The sequence below is a fragment of the Eschrichtius robustus genome, chromosome 16 (assembly GCF_028021215.1).
Source record: "Eschrichtius robustus isolate mEscRob2 chromosome 16, mEscRob2.pri, whole genome shotgun sequence".
In the NCBI taxonomy this organism is placed as follows: Eukaryota; Metazoa; Chordata; class Mammalia; order Artiodactyla; family Eschrichtiidae; genus Eschrichtius; species Eschrichtius robustus.
The window spans coordinates 83,427,518-83,444,133 of NC_090839.1; the positions used below are offsets into that span (position 1 = coordinate 83,427,518).

At 58.8% G+C, this 16,616-nt stretch overlaps 1 protein-coding gene across 13 annotated transcripts in view; it reads right to left on the reverse strand.

The window, feature by feature from the left end:
- ELN (elastin) overlaps window positions 1–16,387 on the reverse strand; it is a 32,951-nt gene extending 16,564 nt beyond the window's left edge. For 2 of the 13 annotated variants that reach the window (XM_068565251.1, XM_068565250.1), the window contains exons 1-14: window positions 15,993–16,384; window positions 9,947–9,997; window positions 8,944–8,973; window positions 8,055–8,087; window positions 5,871–5,900; window positions 4,559–4,594; window positions 3,954–4,049; window positions 3,646–3,708; window positions 3,504–3,560; window positions 2,777–2,824; window positions 1,711–1,782; window positions 1,402–1,431; window positions 832–903; window positions 129–170 (exon numbers count right to left, since the gene is read on the reverse strand). In XM_068565251.1, the coding sequence (XP_068421352.1) occupies window positions 129–170; window positions 832–903; window positions 1,402–1,431; window positions 1,711–1,782; window positions 2,777–2,824; window positions 3,504–3,560; window positions 3,646–3,708; window positions 3,954–4,049; window positions 4,559–4,594; window positions 5,871–5,900; window positions 8,055–8,087; window positions 8,944–8,973; window positions 9,947–9,997; window positions 15,993–16,074 (742 nt within the window). In that variant the 5' untranslated portion in view covers window positions 16,075–16,384. Of the gene's footprint in view, window positions 1–128; window positions 171–831; window positions 904–1,401; window positions 1,432–1,710; window positions 1,783–2,776; window positions 2,825–3,503; window positions 3,561–3,645; window positions 3,709–3,953; window positions 4,050–4,558; window positions 4,595–5,870; window positions 5,901–8,054; window positions 8,088–8,943; window positions 8,974–9,946; window positions 9,998–15,992 lie in introns of all 13 variants that reach the window. The other 11 variants (XM_068565262.1, XM_068565256.1, XM_068565254.1 and 8 more) reach the window with 11 other exon arrangements.
- Window positions 16,388–16,616: the final 229 nt, after the last annotated feature.

Below are 16,616 nucleotides of genomic sequence, written 5' to 3' on the forward strand. Positions count from 1 at the left end.
TTCCGAGACTCCACACCCCCCCTCCCTCCAGCTGGTGCTCTCTTAGCCCTGAGCTGGGGCCACAGCTCCCTTGCCAGAACCCTGCAGCTGGAGAGAGCCAGAAGCCCGCCAGTCTAAGAGGGCCTTACCATAGGGCAGTTTCCCAGTGCTGTAGGGCAGTCCGTAGCCACCTGAGGAGACGGAGTGTGGGATCAGGGGCTGCCCCATGGCAGCCCCATGCCTCACTGGGCCCCCACTACCTGGGTAGACAGACCTATTCCCACAGGTACTGAAGCCCGAGACCGCGCCGCCCCCACCAGGGCTGTGAGCTGCTCTCAGAGGCTCTCGGGAGAGCAGAGGCCTTGGTGGAGGAGGGAGAGGACACCCCTGCCCCAGGGCATGATGGGACACCCGTTCTTCTACCAACCCAGGCCCTGCCATGGCCCTAGAGTCTGAGTATCTTCCTTACTCTCCTCCCCATCAGGAAACAGCTCATGATGTGAGCTGATTGCTGGGGTGGAGGTGGGTTGACATCAGAGGGGTCTTTCCAGTGAATGGTGTTTCTTACCATCAACGCAAGTGGTTTCCCATCAGGGCTACGGGTCTCTGTGCATGTGTGTGCATGTGTGTGCACACTTGTGCATGTGTGTGCATGGGAGTGAGACCAACACCTGCAGGATGGCTTCCCCCTGTTTCCCTTTGCTGGCGACCAGAAATGGGCTTTAATACCAGGTTTCCTGACTACCCCCATCCACCCCAAGACACAAGTGGCCAAACAAGTCCCCTCTCAAGCTGGCTTCCCAGTAGGGAGGCCCAGCGAGTGGTGTCTCTTGAATCCCCCTTCTGCCTTACTTGGCAGCTTGGGTGCCTTGATGGGGTACCCCAGAGGGACTCCAGGCTGCTGACCTCCAAAGGGTCCAACTCCTGTGGGAACAAGGAGAGCAAACTCAGGTCCCAGCCACTCGGGCCAGCAGCCCCTGCGAAGCCCTCAGCCTCACGCTCCACTTTCTGCTCAGACAGAATGAGCTCCCATGGCATCCGGAATCCAGAAACCATCCTAGTGCCTAGAGGGCCTTCCTGCCTCTTTCTCATCGGCCAGCAGAGCAACCCCCAGTGACGGGCCACTTCCTTCTGGAAGCTACAGGACACTCTCCCTCCTGGGGCTTGGGCCACACTTAGGGCCTGTAGCCCTTGCGGCATTTGGCACAGACTGCTGGGTTTTCTGGGCTCATCTGGGCTCCCAGACAGAGGGTTGGGACGGGGGAAGCAGGCCTGTGACTGATGCCACTTTGTGCTGAAGCCAGTCTGAGGCCTGGAGCAGTAGGCACGCCCAGCCCCTCCCAGGGGAGGATCTCCTGCCCGGCTGGCCAACCCATTGGCCTGCCCACCCTCACTGGCGTGGGGGACCCAGCCTTGCCTTACCTGGGATTCCAGCAAAAGCTCCGCCTCCACCTGCAGTGACAAGGAGCCATCACTGCAGCCCTGCCACCATGGGCACAGGGCACCCACGCACCAATGGCAGCGCTGAGGGGCGGGCTGACCCGAGCCGTGGCCACTTCTGCCCAGACCTCCCAGCTCATGCTGCCTCGCACACACTCGGGGATTTCTGAGAGATGTGCCGCCCATCTCAGCCAGCTGAGCCCAGGGTCCCCGCCCCTCACCCCGGGACGGAGGGGACTGAGGGCGAATGGAGATTCCCACCACGGGTCACCAGCCCAGCTGGCAACATACCTGGGGCCTTGGCCTTGACTCCTGCTCCAGTGGGAACCCCAGGGAGCACCCCTACACCCGGGAACCGAGCTCCTGAAGGGGCAAAGTGGGAGCTTGCAGTGGGCATGGGAAGGCCGGCCTGGAAGGTCCAGCCCGGCACCACACCCCCGTCAGTGACACAGCTGGCCTCCTTCCTCACTGACTGTCAGCTACTGGCATGGCTCACAGGGTCGGGGGAGGGCCTCTTTGGTGGTGACTTTTCTTCCCCATCTGACCCAAGGTCAGAAGTTTTAATCCTATTTCCTAGCCATGTGCGTCTGTGTTTCTGTTGGCCTGTCTCTAAACTGGAGTTAATTTCCCGCCGCCCTGCCCACCCTCATTAGAGAAGGCAGACAGCAGAAGCCTGCCAGAAATGGGAAGAGCCTGCAGGTCGGGGAGGCCTGTGACCTTGGGGGGCTCTCACTGGATGTGATTCACAAGCAAACACAAAGCAGTCATCTGCTCTGGCTGGGTGACACTCCATTTGCCAGTGTCCAGGGCTGCCACCTCTCCTGTCTCCCCTGGGGCTGGGCCATCGTGGCAGGGAGGGGCCAAGGGAGGGACACTCTGCCAGCAAATCCCGCAGAGCAGCCCGAGTCTGGGCTTTTGGGGGAATTCAAGAGGTCACACGTTGGGTGGGGTGGCCGGGCCCTGGTGGGGAAAGGAGGTTGAGAGGGCAGCTCCGAGGGTCTCCTGCAGGGCAGATGCACTGGGTGGGCCCCCTGGTGACTTATGGCTTTTGGGAAACAGCTGGCCACAATGGGGACTTGGTCTGTCCTTGGGGGCCCACTGCAGGCTGCAATGATGTCTGGGTCTGGGCCTGGGCTCAGGGCTCTGGGGGGCCAGGGGAAGCTTGTTGATCTTTGTAGGGGAAAGACAACCAGAGATCTTATGTCTGTAGCCTGAGCTTTGATGCTTAGGGAGAAAATGCTGGGCAGGACCCAAGGTCCCTGGTGGCCTTGGCTTCGGGGGAGGTGGGGGGCCACCGGGGAGGCTGCCAGGGTCCGCTCTCCTTGCTATAGGGTCCCCTTTCCCTCCTTGCTCTCACCTGCGCCGGGGAGCACTCCGCCTGGGAATACACCTGGGAGCCCCACACCTGTGGCCAAAGAAGGAGCATGAGCAACAGCCTGGCCTCCAGGGGCCCCTCCTGGCCTGTCCCGCCGTGGCAGCTCCGGGGCTCCCGAGCCAGCCACCTGGGTGCCCGGCGGGAACAGCGAGGGACACACGTGTGCTGGCTGCAGGCCCTCCTCCCGAAAGTTCCGGAAGTCATCTGCAAACCCTTCTGTGCGTGGATTTGTCCCATCTCCTGGAGCCTGTTTACATGGCCGGCCCAGCCCACCTCTGGGTTAACAGTTTCCAGATGATGTTCCCTCCCTGCTGTGTGGACCCAGGCAGCCTTTTGTTTAACCTGAAGTCACTTCCTCAAGGGCTTGGTGCAGACGAACAAGCACCGGATGGGGAGTTGGCGCACCTCGGGCTCACCCCAGCTCCGCAGTGGCGGGGCGGGCCCTTCTGCACTGACTTCCCATCTGTCGCCTGAATGTGGGTGCCACAGAGTCTGTCTCTGAGGTCTGCTCCAAGGTCCTGGAAGAAGGGCCCGGAAGGTAGACCAGGGCCCCTCGCCCCTATCTGGGACACGGCACCGTGCTCTGGGACTGGCTATGCCCCCTGCCCTGCTGCAGCCAGGCCCTGTCCTTCCTGCCCCGTGGGCCTTAGAAGCTCTCGCTCCTCCCTGACCTCTGCCCTCCACCCCCAGGGACTCCATCCACGCTGACCTGGCACCTTCCCGGGCTTCCCTCCAACTCCTGCTCCGAGCTGAGGTACCACCGCACCTGGTAGGGAAGGGGCCACGTCAGAGTGGGCTCCACCCCCGACCCTGCGGCCTTCACCGGGGCCACCCAGGTCTTGCCTCCATACCTGCAGGCACTCCTAAGCCACCAACGCCACCAATGCCGCCGACCCCACCAAGCCCCGCAGCACCTACAGAGCCAGGAGTGGGAGAGGAGAGAGGTCACACCGGGAACAGTCAAAGGCAGGAGGGCCCGGGGCTGAGGTCTGGCCCTGCCACCACCTCTGAGACTCGGGCACAGCTGGTTGCCTCCCCACACCCCCAGGAGATGGAGCTGAGGCTCCCGTCTGCCTGCCCCTCAGGAAAGGTTCTTTGCAAAGTGGAGAGCCTGCGGGGGCCAGAGGGCTTATGGCACGTCCCAAAGGGTAACACTCACCGGCCTTGGCAGCGGCTTTATAGGCTGCAGCAGCGCCAACCGGGCCGCCGGGCACCAGAGCTCCTGGGTAGGCCCCTGCAGGAAAGGCCCCGAGCCCTGCGGAGAGGAGGACGGGGTGAGGTCCTGCCCGCAGCCCTTCCCCGGCCCCGCCCTGCCCACGAGGTACATTTGAGGCTCTTCTGCTCCACGCAAAGCTGTGACGGCTGCTCCCAGGACTGCGTGCGGTGTCGGCGGGCAGTATGGACCAGGCTGCTCCGCTCGGCTTGACAAACCGCAGGGACCTTTCGGGGTCAAACTTCCACACCTCCCTCCTCCAAAAAGCCTTCCTGAAGCCCTGCCGAGGTGGGCGACTCCTTTGGGCTCCTGGGGCTGCTTCCCTCCAGCTCTTGTTACTAGGTTATAACAGCACCCAGGACCCAGCTGTGATTCCCTTGTGCCCCGGACAGCTGCTCGGGGCAGGTGGTCTCAGCACCACCCCCTACACCAGTGCCCAGGACGGGCTCGGTCTGCATCCTTGTACCCCCAACTGCCCTCCATACCGGGCAGATGCCCTGGGCTTGGCTCTGGCCCCCAGAGGGGCATCTTGCCTGGGTGTCAACACTAACCTGCCCCAAGACCAGCGCCTATGAGCCCTCCAGCACCTGCAGGGAGAAGAAGACAGAGCCGGGTGAGGGGCTGGTGTGGGGCATCGTTCCTGGGCCCAGGGTGGAAAGGGTCTCGTGGAGTAGGGGCAGGAACCTGGCGATGCTGTGGTCGGCATGTGGCCGCTCAGGGCCCTAAGCCGGACTCAAACCTTCGGCCCTCAGGGGCCAGTCTGATAAAATAGCAGCCGCTGCTTAGCAACCAACTGCTATGTGCCATGTGGACTGACTGTGTTGACGCCCTACAACACGCCCTGACCGGACCTCACTTCCCTTAGAAGGCCCGCCACCTAACGAGGGACCCAGAAGGGCTTTCTGTGAGGGCTGGAGCTGAGCAGGAGCTGCCAGCAAGGCCTCACCGAGGCCAGGCCCTGCTCTGTTCCCACGTTAGCCGCCCCACCCCAGGCCTCTCATTGGCTTCCTTGCAGGGGTCCCCTGCCTCAGGCCACGCCCTCTCCCCTGTATCTGGAGCCCCCTTTGTCCATCCGTCTAGCCTGCCCTGCAGTCCGGGAGCCTCCCTGCCTGCAGACAGATGCTAAAATGTTTATGAAAAGCCAAATGTGTCCCTCTGGCTCTCTCCTTCCCACATCTGGGCTCAATCTCTCCTTTTCCCCCTCCAGGAGACATTCCACGGCTTTGGCCAGGACGGATGGGCAATCAGGTTGGAGTTCACAACCGTGCCGGGTTTGTTTCCAATTATGTGAGAATCTCTCCCACAAGCACCAGTCCTGGCCACCAGGGTTTCAAGCTCAGGGGCGGCCTCTCTGGGGACCGACCTCAAACACGCAGGACTGCTGAGCCCTGGAGAGTCCACCTGGCTTTCACTGGGTGTGGTCCCCCACCCCATTTCCTACTTTTGTGAGCTGGCCCGTCTGAAACCCCGCCAGCCCCTCTGTAAGATGGGCCTCTGACTCTGGCCAGTCTCCCTTCCGGGCAGGTGTGGTGTGGTCTAGCTTGGCGTGGGGCGTGCCTGGGTCCACTTCCCAGGACTGCAGGCCCTGCCCCTCCCCAGCTCTGGCAGGGGTTTCTCTCAAGCCAGGCCTGTATCCTGAGCTCCAACAGGGCAGCGGACACGCTTGGGCCTTTCCTGACCACAGAGGGGCTGGGAGGAGAGGATGGGGACCGAACAGGAAGTGAGAAGAGGCTGGGTGCGTGGGGTGGGGCACGCAGCCCCTGTGCAGCCATCTACTCTCGTCCCGTGCTCCCCCAGAGTTGTCTGGTCCCAGGGCCACCCCGTAGCATGACCAGCTACATGCCCTCCTTCCTGTGGACTCACCTGGCCCAAATGCCCCAAGGAGTCCAGCCCCTAGAAAGGAGGAGAGAGGGGTGAGGAGGAGAGAGGGGCGAGGACTTGCCCACGGTTGGTTGCCCAGGGGCCTGGCTTACCCAACCGTCTCTCTGCCCTGGAGTCAGAGAACCCTGGATTCAAATCCTGCTGTCCCAAGCTACTCCTTGCATGAAAGAGCAAGTCACTTCACCTCTCTGAGACTCAGTTTCCCCACTTACAAAAGGGCCAGTGTATTCTCGACCTTCCTGGGACCAGAGGGCTTGTGGGCAGAGGGCACAGAGTGTCTGCAGCCTGCCAGGGTGACCGGTGGGTGGCCCCCCTGCTCCTTCCCGTCCTCTCGCGTGGGTGACTGGCCTCCAGCCGGTGCTGGGGGTGTCGGTGGGGCTGGCTCCCAGCTGCCTGGTCCCCCACTGAGAGCCCAGGTAGGGCCACCAGCCGAGGCCCACGCGGAGCAGCTGCCAGGCCACCCACCCTCTACTCGCCAACGGATTAGTTGTTCCCAAGCATGACATGCATTGTCTGTGCCCAGTTCCATCCCATCTGGGCAGGCCCAGACGTCCCTGCTGCCCGGATGTGGGGAGCTGCCCTTTGTCGGGGGAGGGGCACTGTGGCCCTGTCCAGGCCTTTGTAGCCCAGAGTCCTAAGGCTGAAAGATGACCTCAGGGAGGTCATGGAGTCCAGCCCCTTTTCATCAGCAGATGCTCTGACTCTCCTCTTGGTCTACGCCTTCACCCCGAGCCAGAAGTTCTTTTGGAAGTCTAAACTAAATCTTTCATTAATAAAAGCTTCACTTTATCAACTGCAGCTGAATGCAGTTTTCGCAGTCCTCTCTTCGGTATTTCATCACAACCTGCCATGTGTCCCCTGCTGCCAATGGGATCAATCAATCCCCGTTCTAGCTCTGCAGTCACGACCTCTACCATTTGGGTCTTCGCAGCTAAGCACGATCCTAATTCCACACCTTTGTTTATCTAGCCTTTCCCTGTTCTCTCTCTACCGTCAAAGACCCTGTTAAGATCACTCACCCCTCCGAGAAGATAGGAAACAGGTTCAGGTGGGATAAGCAGTGAATCCCGAGGGCTCCAGCCTTGCAGACCCCAACAGACCCCAGCAAACCCCTTGCCCAGGCCTCCTGCCCTCCTGCATCTCTCTCGCCTGGCCCCAGCCCTGTAGTTTCATAACCCAGATGGGCTTGCAGGGAAGGGGAAGCTGAGTCTTGTAGATTCACTTGCACTTGAATCATTGAACATGTGGATTTCGTAAGAGCTGTTGGACATGCAAACTGTCCTGCAGTCCCCGGCTTCAGAGCCAGGGAGACATGGATCAGGGTGGGGGGTGCCAGGGCTGCATGTGAAGCATCTCATGCTGTTAGGGCCATAAATCCGGACAGAGATGCCCCTTCCTCCACCTGCTCCTTACCCACCAGGGCCTCCTGGAGGAGGAACCCGCCCTCCCTCTTTCCTGGGGGTGTGTTCTCTGGAGCTGATGGTGGACCCTAGTGGCAGATCCAAGCCCCATGGGCAAGGCTGGGATAGATCTGGCCACATCTTCATATTGGAGAACTCCTTGGTCTGGACACAGCTGGAAGGGGCCTGGGAAGGAAGCTCATCTGGGGCCAGGGTCAGGGTGCAGCCTAGGGTCAGGTTCAGGGCTTGGTCTGGGGTCAAGATTCAGCCTGGGGTCAGGATAAGGGCTCAGATTGTCATTAAGTTCAGGGATATCTAGGATCTTGGCCTGGAGTAAGAGAGGGCTTGGTTTGTGGTCAGGGACCATTCAGGCAGAGTATGGGGCCCACCATCTGTGTCTGAGCCCACAGGCTTGGTGGCCACTGGAACATCAATTCCTATCTTTGACTCCAGCACCAGGGCTGTTTCTGGGACCCTGTGCACAGGGGACAGTCAGGGCAGCTGGGCACATAGGCACTGGCAGGGTAGGTGCCAGACACCCCTCACACATGGAGGACAGCAAGCTGCCTCCAGGCTCCTGACCCTGGATGCCCTGGAGCTTGGCCCTAGCCAGGTCATAGGTGGGGTTGACTAGGGGGCAGAGGGGCTGTTGCTGCCCACCACTTCCCTCCCTCCTCCGTCCATAGGCTGGGTTCACAGCTCTGCGGACCCTTCCCTCCCCTGCCCCGCCGGCACTCACTCAGTGCTCTGCGGCCACAGGGCTTACCTGGCTTGGGTGGTTTGCCTCCAGGGCCCAGTGCTGCAGAGGGAAGAGATGGTGGTAAATGGGGAGTCCCAGCCCACCTGACCTACCACGATCCCCCAGGGCACTGCGGGGTCTCACTGTGGGGTGAGGAATGGTCCTCCCCTCTGCACAGGGAGCTGCTGGGAGCCCAGTGTCCACATGCCTGGGTGGGAAGCCCAGCTCTGGCCCTGATTTGGGGTTACCCTCTCTCACACTGTTTCCCAGCCTCTGAAGGGGATGACACTTCCCGCATAGTTGGCTTTGCAGGGATATTACTGAGGATCAAAAGAAATATGAAAGAGGGACTTCCCTGGTGGCGCAGCGGTTAAGAATCTGCCTGCCAGTGCAGGGGACACAGGTTCGAGCCCTGGTCCGGGAAGATCCCACATGCCGCAGAGCAATGAAGCCTGTGCACCACAGCTACTGAGCCTGCTCTCTAGACCCCGCGAGCCACAACTACTGAGCCTGTGCGCCTAGAGCCCATGCTCCGCAACAAAAGAAGCCACTGCAATGAGAAGCCCACGCACCGCAATGCAGAGTAGCCCCCGCCTGCAGCAACTAGAGAAAGCCCGCACACAGCAACAAAGACCCAACACAGCCAAAAATAAATTAATTAATTAATTTGAAAAAAAAAAGAAAGAAATATGAAAGAAGGCAGGGCACCCAGGGAAAGAGGCCGGGGGGAGGGGCTTAGGGGGCTCGTGAGCTCTAGTTCTTAGACAAATCCCTCCCCACTGGATGCTCGGTCTGTGAAATGAGGGGTCCCTTAATGTCTGGGCCTTCTGAGGTTCTGAGGTCTGAGCACATAATGTGGACTAGAGTGAGACCCAGACCCCATCGCTGAGGAACCAAGTTTGGTGTCTGAGCTCACCTCCTACTCCCAGGCCTCCGAGACCAGCCCCTGTGTTGAGGGGAGAGAGAGAGAGAAAGAGAGAGAGAGAGAGAGGACCATCAGGGCCCCTGCCAGGAAGCCATCCATCGACCCTGGTCAAATCCACCGCTGCCTAGCCATGTGACCTCGGGCAAGCGTTGACCTCTGTGAGCCTCCGTTTCCTCATCCATCTCATTGGGGAAACAGCTGTGTGCCCGTGTGTACCTGGGAGTGTGCTGGTAGCTGCCCTCACTTCCACGTTGGTTCTGAACACTCAGACACTTTGTAAGTATTGAAAATATTAGTTTTGATGTTTCAATCTACTTTGAAACATTATGCTTTTTTCTAAATTAAAAGAAAAATTGTAAAACAATTATACTCCAATAAAGATGTTAAAAAAAAAAAAAGAAGAAAATACGCACCCCCCCCCCCATGCCATTGAGTTAAGATTCTGCCCATTTCCTTTTTTTGGAGGGGGGCCAATCTCCATCTGCACCTAGTCCTTGCTTTTATATTGTCTTTACTTGAAAATCACTTTACCACGTTACCCGACAGATAGCATATTCATAATTTTTAGTAGTTGCATCATATAAGTTTACTTAATCACACCCTCCAGTCAGGTGGGTTTCTTGTTTGCATTTTTGCAAGGAACATTCCTATGAACCTTGGGGCGGATGGTTCTTTTTCTCTTCTTTTCAATTATTTCCTTTGAATGGGTTTCCAAGAGTCAGGTGAATGGTTCGAAGACTAAACAGCAGGGATCGGTGAGGCGGCCACTTTCTGACAGTCTCACAAGCATTGCGTTTCATCTTTCAAAAAATTTATGTTCTTAATAGTTGTAAAATAGCATCATGTAACTGCTTTTTAAAATAGGAGTAACTTATGGGTCCTCTGGGGTAGGTGTGCCAATGTTGTTCCCTTCTGCAGTGTCACAATGTGCATCTCTTGCAAATGTAATCACCATCTGTCTTACCTGGGAGTGTGACAATCTCATGTACATTACCTGGGTAGAAGACCCCTCCAGGCACTCCACCAGGAACAGCCCCTGGGACCCCTGGAATGAAGTAGGTAGAGTCCCCCATTAGCCAGAATGAATAAAAGCACGTTAACAATAAAGATAATGATGATGATAATAATACTGCCTGTCTCCAAAGCAATTTAGGTTGACTAAGCAAATAATGTTTACAAAGCATTTTCTCATTCATGCTCCTCAAAATGGCCTGGTGAGGTTGGAAGGGCAGGGATTATTACCTTCATGTTAACAGATGTGAAGTCAGGCTCAGAGAGGTTAAGGGATGTGCGGGGGGGGTCGCACAGGTGGAAAGAGATGAAGCCTGGATTCAAAGCCAGGCCACTCCTCTGAGCATAACGGTTTGCACTGCGTTACCTGGAGAGAGCCTGGCATGGGGCTGGGCCTGAGCACCTTTTGCTGGACAGCCAAGCCTCTCCAGCCCTGAGCGGCACGGGCGGGGGCCAGAGTTGTGTGAGGGCAGGCCAGACTGTGACGGTGAGCGGTGAGGAACTGTGGCTGCTGCCGACAGAAGTGCAGCCATTCCCACGCTGGGAGGACGGCGTGAGGTTCGCGTCCTCAGCCACCGGCCAGCAGTGGTTGGGTGGTGCTCTGGCTGTCTGACACAGAGCTGCCTAAGGAGGCGCCGAGGCCCAGAGGGGGACACCATGAATGAGCAAAGTGAATAGTTTCCTAAGGAAAAGCTAATTCACTGGCCAGTCCAGGGGCTGTCTGCCCAGCCCAGATCACGAGTTCAGTCCCCACGGACCAGTGAAGTTCTCACCGGGGAATACTGTGATGCAGGCGCCCCAGACCCAGCCTGCACGTAGTCATGGCAACAGACAATCCTGGTGCAGACCAGGCCCCGACTCCACCGCCACAGAACGGCCCCAGCCTCGACAAGCCGCCTTGCCGTTGCCCCAGCCCGGGCCCCAGCACCACCCTGCTGAATGGGGCGCGGACTGGGTTGGGGGACAGTGTCGGGCAGCTCCGCAGTGTGCCCAGCAGACATCTGGCCTGCTGGCCCCAGGGCCCTGTCAGCCTAAGCCACGGCCCAGCAGGGTGGGGGATGCCAAGCTGTCATGGCCACCCCGTGCCAAAGCCCCGGCGCCACCCCCCTACCTCCCCCCCCAGGCACTGCAATCCAGGCCTGGAGTGTCTAAGCAGTCTGCTCAGAGCCTCGGGGGCTCAGGGCAGTGGCCCCAGGAGGCTGGGCCTGCTGGGAATGAGCGCCTGGGTCCTGTCATCGGCTGCCAAGTGCACACATGGTCCGCCCCAGGCCTTTGATGTCTCCTCTGGCTCCAGCCTCCGGTTCCGAGCTCTGAGCTCTGTCTCTTATGTGCCTTTCCCTGTTGTGCTCCAGACCTTTCTCTGCCTCGGCCTCTCTCCCTCCTCCCCTTCCTCCCTCTCTAACCCTCTGCTCCAGGGCAGACTGCAGGAACGACATGGTGGGTGGAGGGAGCAAGGGGCTCAGGATAGACCCATCTAGCCTCTAGTCTTGGCTGTGCCACTTCTTACCATCTGTGTGACCTCAGGCAAGTCACTTAACCTCTCTGAACCTCAGTTTCCTTTGTAACAACGTGGGGCTGATAACTGCTGCCTTGCCAGGTTGTTGCGAGTTGTCAAAGAGTTCAAGAGACCTGTCCTACCCTGGGCCTGGCACTCGGTAACGCTTAAAAAAAAAGGTGATGCTTTGTTTCTACTTCACTGCACAGTACATGGCCTGAGGCCCGGTATACAGTAGGTGTTCAATAAAGGATGGGTGAGTTAGGTGGAGGGGAGGCAAGGAGGTTGCCTGTGGGTCTGGTCTGACCTGTTCCATCCCCAACCAGCCTAAGGGTCTCCCCACCTCGGGGTCTCCCCACCTCGGGCTGGCCTGGCTGAAGCCCCACTTCCTCTCCTGGGGTTCTGTTCCCCGACCAGGGGCCAGGCTCCTCCTGGGCCTGCCAGCTCCTTCTCTGCTTCTTCTGTCCCCAGCTCTTTCTTCTCCCTACTCTCCACCCCCATGATTCAGATCTCAGCAGTGTTTGCCAGACTCCGTGCCTGAACCATGACGGCCTGGGGAGCCAGAGGTTTTGATCCCCGTTTTGCACTGAGGAAATAGGGAAGGCTTAGTGGGTGTAAAGGATGCCCGCCCGGCCTCTCTTCAAGTGCAGGAGAGGTGAGAATAGAATAAGACAGTAGTTGATCAAAGGCCTTCAAAAGGCAGCAGCCTCCACTCCTGCCCCATCATGGGAAGGGGGCATCCTCCTTCCCACCTCCCCTCCTTGGCCTGAGCAGTTCCTCCTGCCAGGAATGCCCTCTCCTCTATCCAAGTCCTACCCTTCCACCAAGACTGGGCTCAGCTTCTCCCCCCTGCTGTCTCTGAGCCTGTGGTTCTCACTGCTCATCTGGCCCAAAGCAGTTGGCCTGGAGCATACTTGTCTTGTTTTATGTGGGTTTGGCTTGTTTCACCGGCTAGCCCAGGGTGGAACTTGTCTCTTGCATCTTAGAATTGTGATCCTAGACTCTCAGGGATCATGACTGTCTCCTGGCCCGGGCTGAAATTCCTTCTGTAAACATCCTATTGTGTTCCTGCTTGCACGCCTCCAGGGACAGGCAAATTCCCACCTCCCGATGCTGTCCGCTCTACCTGCAGAGAGAGCTTCCTCCTACTGAGATAGAATCTGCCCCTCTGTCTCTCTAGTTCTGCCTCCCAGAGCCCCAAAGACTGAGGCCCATCTCTCATCCACAGAAGCTCCTCGAACATTTACCTTTTTTCAAGGTCTAACTCAAATGTCACTTCTTCCGTGAAGCCTTTCTGGATTTCCTGGGACTCCTCTAGGCCACCCCCTCTCCCAGTCTTGTCAGCTTCCTCCATTACTGCATCTCTGTTTACACACGGGCTGCCTCCCCACTGGACAAAACGTGGCATGAATAGCAAGAGGGAAAATTAAACCTCACAAACGTACACGAATTACAAGGGTTGATCAGCCCAAGATAGCAAATTCTGAATAAGAGAATATACAGTTTTTAAAATTTGCATTCCCACAGTCCTCTTACTTGATGCATTTTTTGTGCAATGTTACATTGCTGGAGCCTCCCACCGGCCCTAGGCAGTAAGTAGGGCAGGGATGTTTCTCCCCATTTTACAGCCAGGGAAACCAAGAGTCAGAGAAATGAAGTGCCTGGCCCAGGAACCACATCTGACCCCAATCACACTCAGGGCATTCTGCGTTCCAGATTCTTTGATCTAGGTTCAAAGATCTGGGACATGGCTGTTTGGGAGCGAGCAGCAGGCCAGCAGGCCTTGGCAGGGGGCTTTGCCAGTTCCAAGTCCAGGGGGCCGGCCTGGGGTGCAGATAAGACCACGCGAAGCTGTTTGTCGTTTGCATGGAGAAAGGCCGCCAAGGGTTTTTCGAAAACAATCCTCCAGTGACTGACTCTGTCCCCTCCCTCCCTCCCCCGGACATGTCTGTCCTCCTGCCTTGGCCCCAGCAGACTTGGAGCAGGACCAACCCCTAACCCCAAGGTCCAAGGTCCTGGAGGCTCCTCAGAGTCACCTGGGCAGCTTTTTACAAGACCTACAGGTCTGGGTCCCTCCCCAGACCACCAAATAAAGCAAGAATTCTTGGGTGAGACCCCACATCAGAATTGTTTCAAGTTCCCGGGTAACTCCAATTATGCAGCCAGGGCTGAAAATCCCTGTTGCAAACCGTCTTCAGTTCCGAAATAAGAAAACAAACAAACAAACAAGAAAACACCCAAAACCAAAATGATAAAATTTCTGGGGGTTTGGGGCAGCTGGTCCCTATTATAACTGATTTAATTTCTCTCTCTCTTTTTAAATGGTGTGGGAGTTTGGGGCAGCTGATCTTCAAAGCTACTTTTGACCCATCTTAAATGGGTCTAAACAACTTTTACCATCACAGAGTCTTCCCGGGATGCCCCTTCCTTGTCTCCCCTGGCAACACGGTTCTTTGGAACTGGGGAACGCATGAGGGTAATATCTTCTTGGGGTGGGGGGAAGCTGGGTTCGCTCAGGACAGTCAGGCAGGTGTGTGCGTGTGTACGCACATGCGTTTGGGTGGGGGGCCCCTCCCACGTCCCATCTCTCGAGACTTCCTTTGGGAGGCTCTGGGCACAAACCCCAGAAGACCTCATCAATTCACACACCCCTTATTTGGACCCAGCTACTCTACCACCTGGGACGGAGCTGAGATTTATGTTTGCAAAGAAAGAACAGGACCAGCGGAGCATTTAGCTCAGTCATTGAGGATGCATTCTTCTTAGGGCAGGCCCACCCCAGAGTACTTGGGCCCCAGCCTGCCCCTCCCCAAATGCTGCTCAGAACCTGGATCTTTGGCCACCTCATCTTTGGCCCAGTGCAGAGAGCTGGCTGGTGCTAATCCCCCTGGGGCTGCCTTAGCCTGTCTGAGCCTCAGTCTCCCCACTTGAAAAGCGTAGATAAAAATCCTCTACTCCCAGGGTTCCGGTGGGGACTGACCATCATGCTCTAGGTGGGAGCTCTCTCTGGGAAGGCAGACGTTCGGGGGCCAAACTCCGGGGAGGAGGATCAGACAGGACCAGAGCTGCTGCTCTCGGGCATGGGGGCGGCTGCTCCTCTGGGACTGTCTCGCTGCCGCCCCTGGGCCCCACCTGAGGGTGCACACCATCCCATGGCCTCATCCAGACCCAGGAGTTGACCTCTGCAGGAAGTCCCTGCTCCCAGCGGTCCTGCCCAGCTGGTCAATCTCACGGAAAGAGCTGTTGCTCCAGCCCTCCGGCCGGGCCCTGCTCCAGCCGGTGCACCTCCCCACGCTGGCCGCCACCAAAGGGCCGGTTCTCATGGCGAGGAAGACTCTCCCGGAAACCAGACCCCACCCAGGCTACCCGACCAAAGGCTCGTGGGGCTACCTGCGCCTCTCTTTTCCCGTGGCCAGGAGCACCGTCAGGGACCCCTGGTAGGCCACTCCCAGGGTCCCACAAGGTGCTAGCAGCCCCCGGGGGGGGCGCCCTTGGGACACAAGGCAGGGAACATGCCAGGTGGTCCAGGAGTGCCCCGAGGTCCACTCAAGCCCCTGCCCCTCACCACTCTCCCTCCGCCAGGAGACGGATACCTTCCCCAGCTTCCTTGTCCTCACTTGTGTTCCATACCACACATACACACACACACACTCACATGCACAGTGACAAACCACACCCAGTGACACACCTGGACACCAGATCTCCCACGTATACGTGCCTGTTGGGTGGCAGACTTTTACACATGCTAACAGGCACTTTCACGTACCTACAGCACCCCTCCTCACCCCTCCCCCCACACCCCTGTCCAAGGATGAACCTGTGAACGTTCATCCCCTCGCAGAAAACTCCTCCTCTATTTGGTGACACGTCTGGGCCTATACACAACATGCACACCTGTGCAATAGCGTGTAACACACTCACACACACACACACACTCACACACGTACACACATGCTCCCAGCCCTCCTCACCAGGGACAGACCACAGCAGCAGCTTTCCAACTCGCAACCCTGTAATCAACTTAACCCTGACTTTGCTCCGAGCGGGTCCTGACTTCCCAGGGGACGAGGAACCTGTGGAGGTCAGAGAGCTCACTGCCGCTGAGCTGGCCCCCAGCCCAGGTCCCCTGCCCCCAGGGCACACGTGCACACCCGGCAGGTCCACAGGTGTGCAAACTGCCGGTGCCCACAGACCCGGCGGGACCTCGTCGGCCCTTCCCCAGCATGCTGGCGACCCCCATACCGGGAGATCCCCCAGGACAGAGCAGGGCCCATCAGCCCTCTTGGGGCAGCAGAAGCCGGTGCTGGTTTGGGACCACCCTGAGTCGTGGGCCGATTGTGTGACAGGTTTCTGCTCAGCGCGGCTGGCTGCCGGGAGGGGCGGTTCCAAGTATCCAGTGGCTGAGGGGCTCCTGCCTGGGACCCCCTGGAGGATGCTGGGGGTGAAGAGCGTCCTCTCGTCCGTCCGTCGGTCCAGCCACCTGAGCGGGAGGCCCGAGGGCTGCGGGCACGTCAGGGAGCAGGGTGAGGCCTACCTCCAGGCTGCGAGGGGTGGAGAATGCACAGCAGGAGCAGGAGGGCTCCGGGCCGCAGGGCTGCCGCCGTCAGACCCGCCATCTCGGGGAGAAATGCCCCAGCCCGCTCTCTGCGCCTCGTTTTATCCCCAAAGCGTAATTGCTGCCTTGTCGGGCTGTGAGGGAAAGAGGGAGGGAGAGAGGGCGGGAGGGAGGGCGGGAGAAGGGGGAGGCCTCGGGGAGGGGGCCGCGGGGAGGGGGCAATTACGAAAGGCCGGCTCACAAGCCTCCCAGGCTGGGTCTGACTGGACTGGACTGTGGGCTTTTTTCCTTAAAACACACGCGCGTGCACACACACACACACACACACACGCACACGCACACACACACACACACACACACAGTTTCCCCCATCTCTCTCCTGCTTTCCCTCTGTGGCTGTTCTTTCACTGCTGGCCCCGTTCCCCGCCAGAAAGTGCGAGGGGGGCCCCTGCCAGGACAGCCCTCGGGAGAGGAAGCGGGAGGGAGGGCCCTGCAGGCCGGCCAAAGATCCGGCCCCAGCCAAGGCCTGAGTGGCCAGGCCCCCGCCCCTGTGGCTGGGCCCCGGGCCCAGTGTGGGGAGACAGGCCAGCTGTCCCGTGCCTC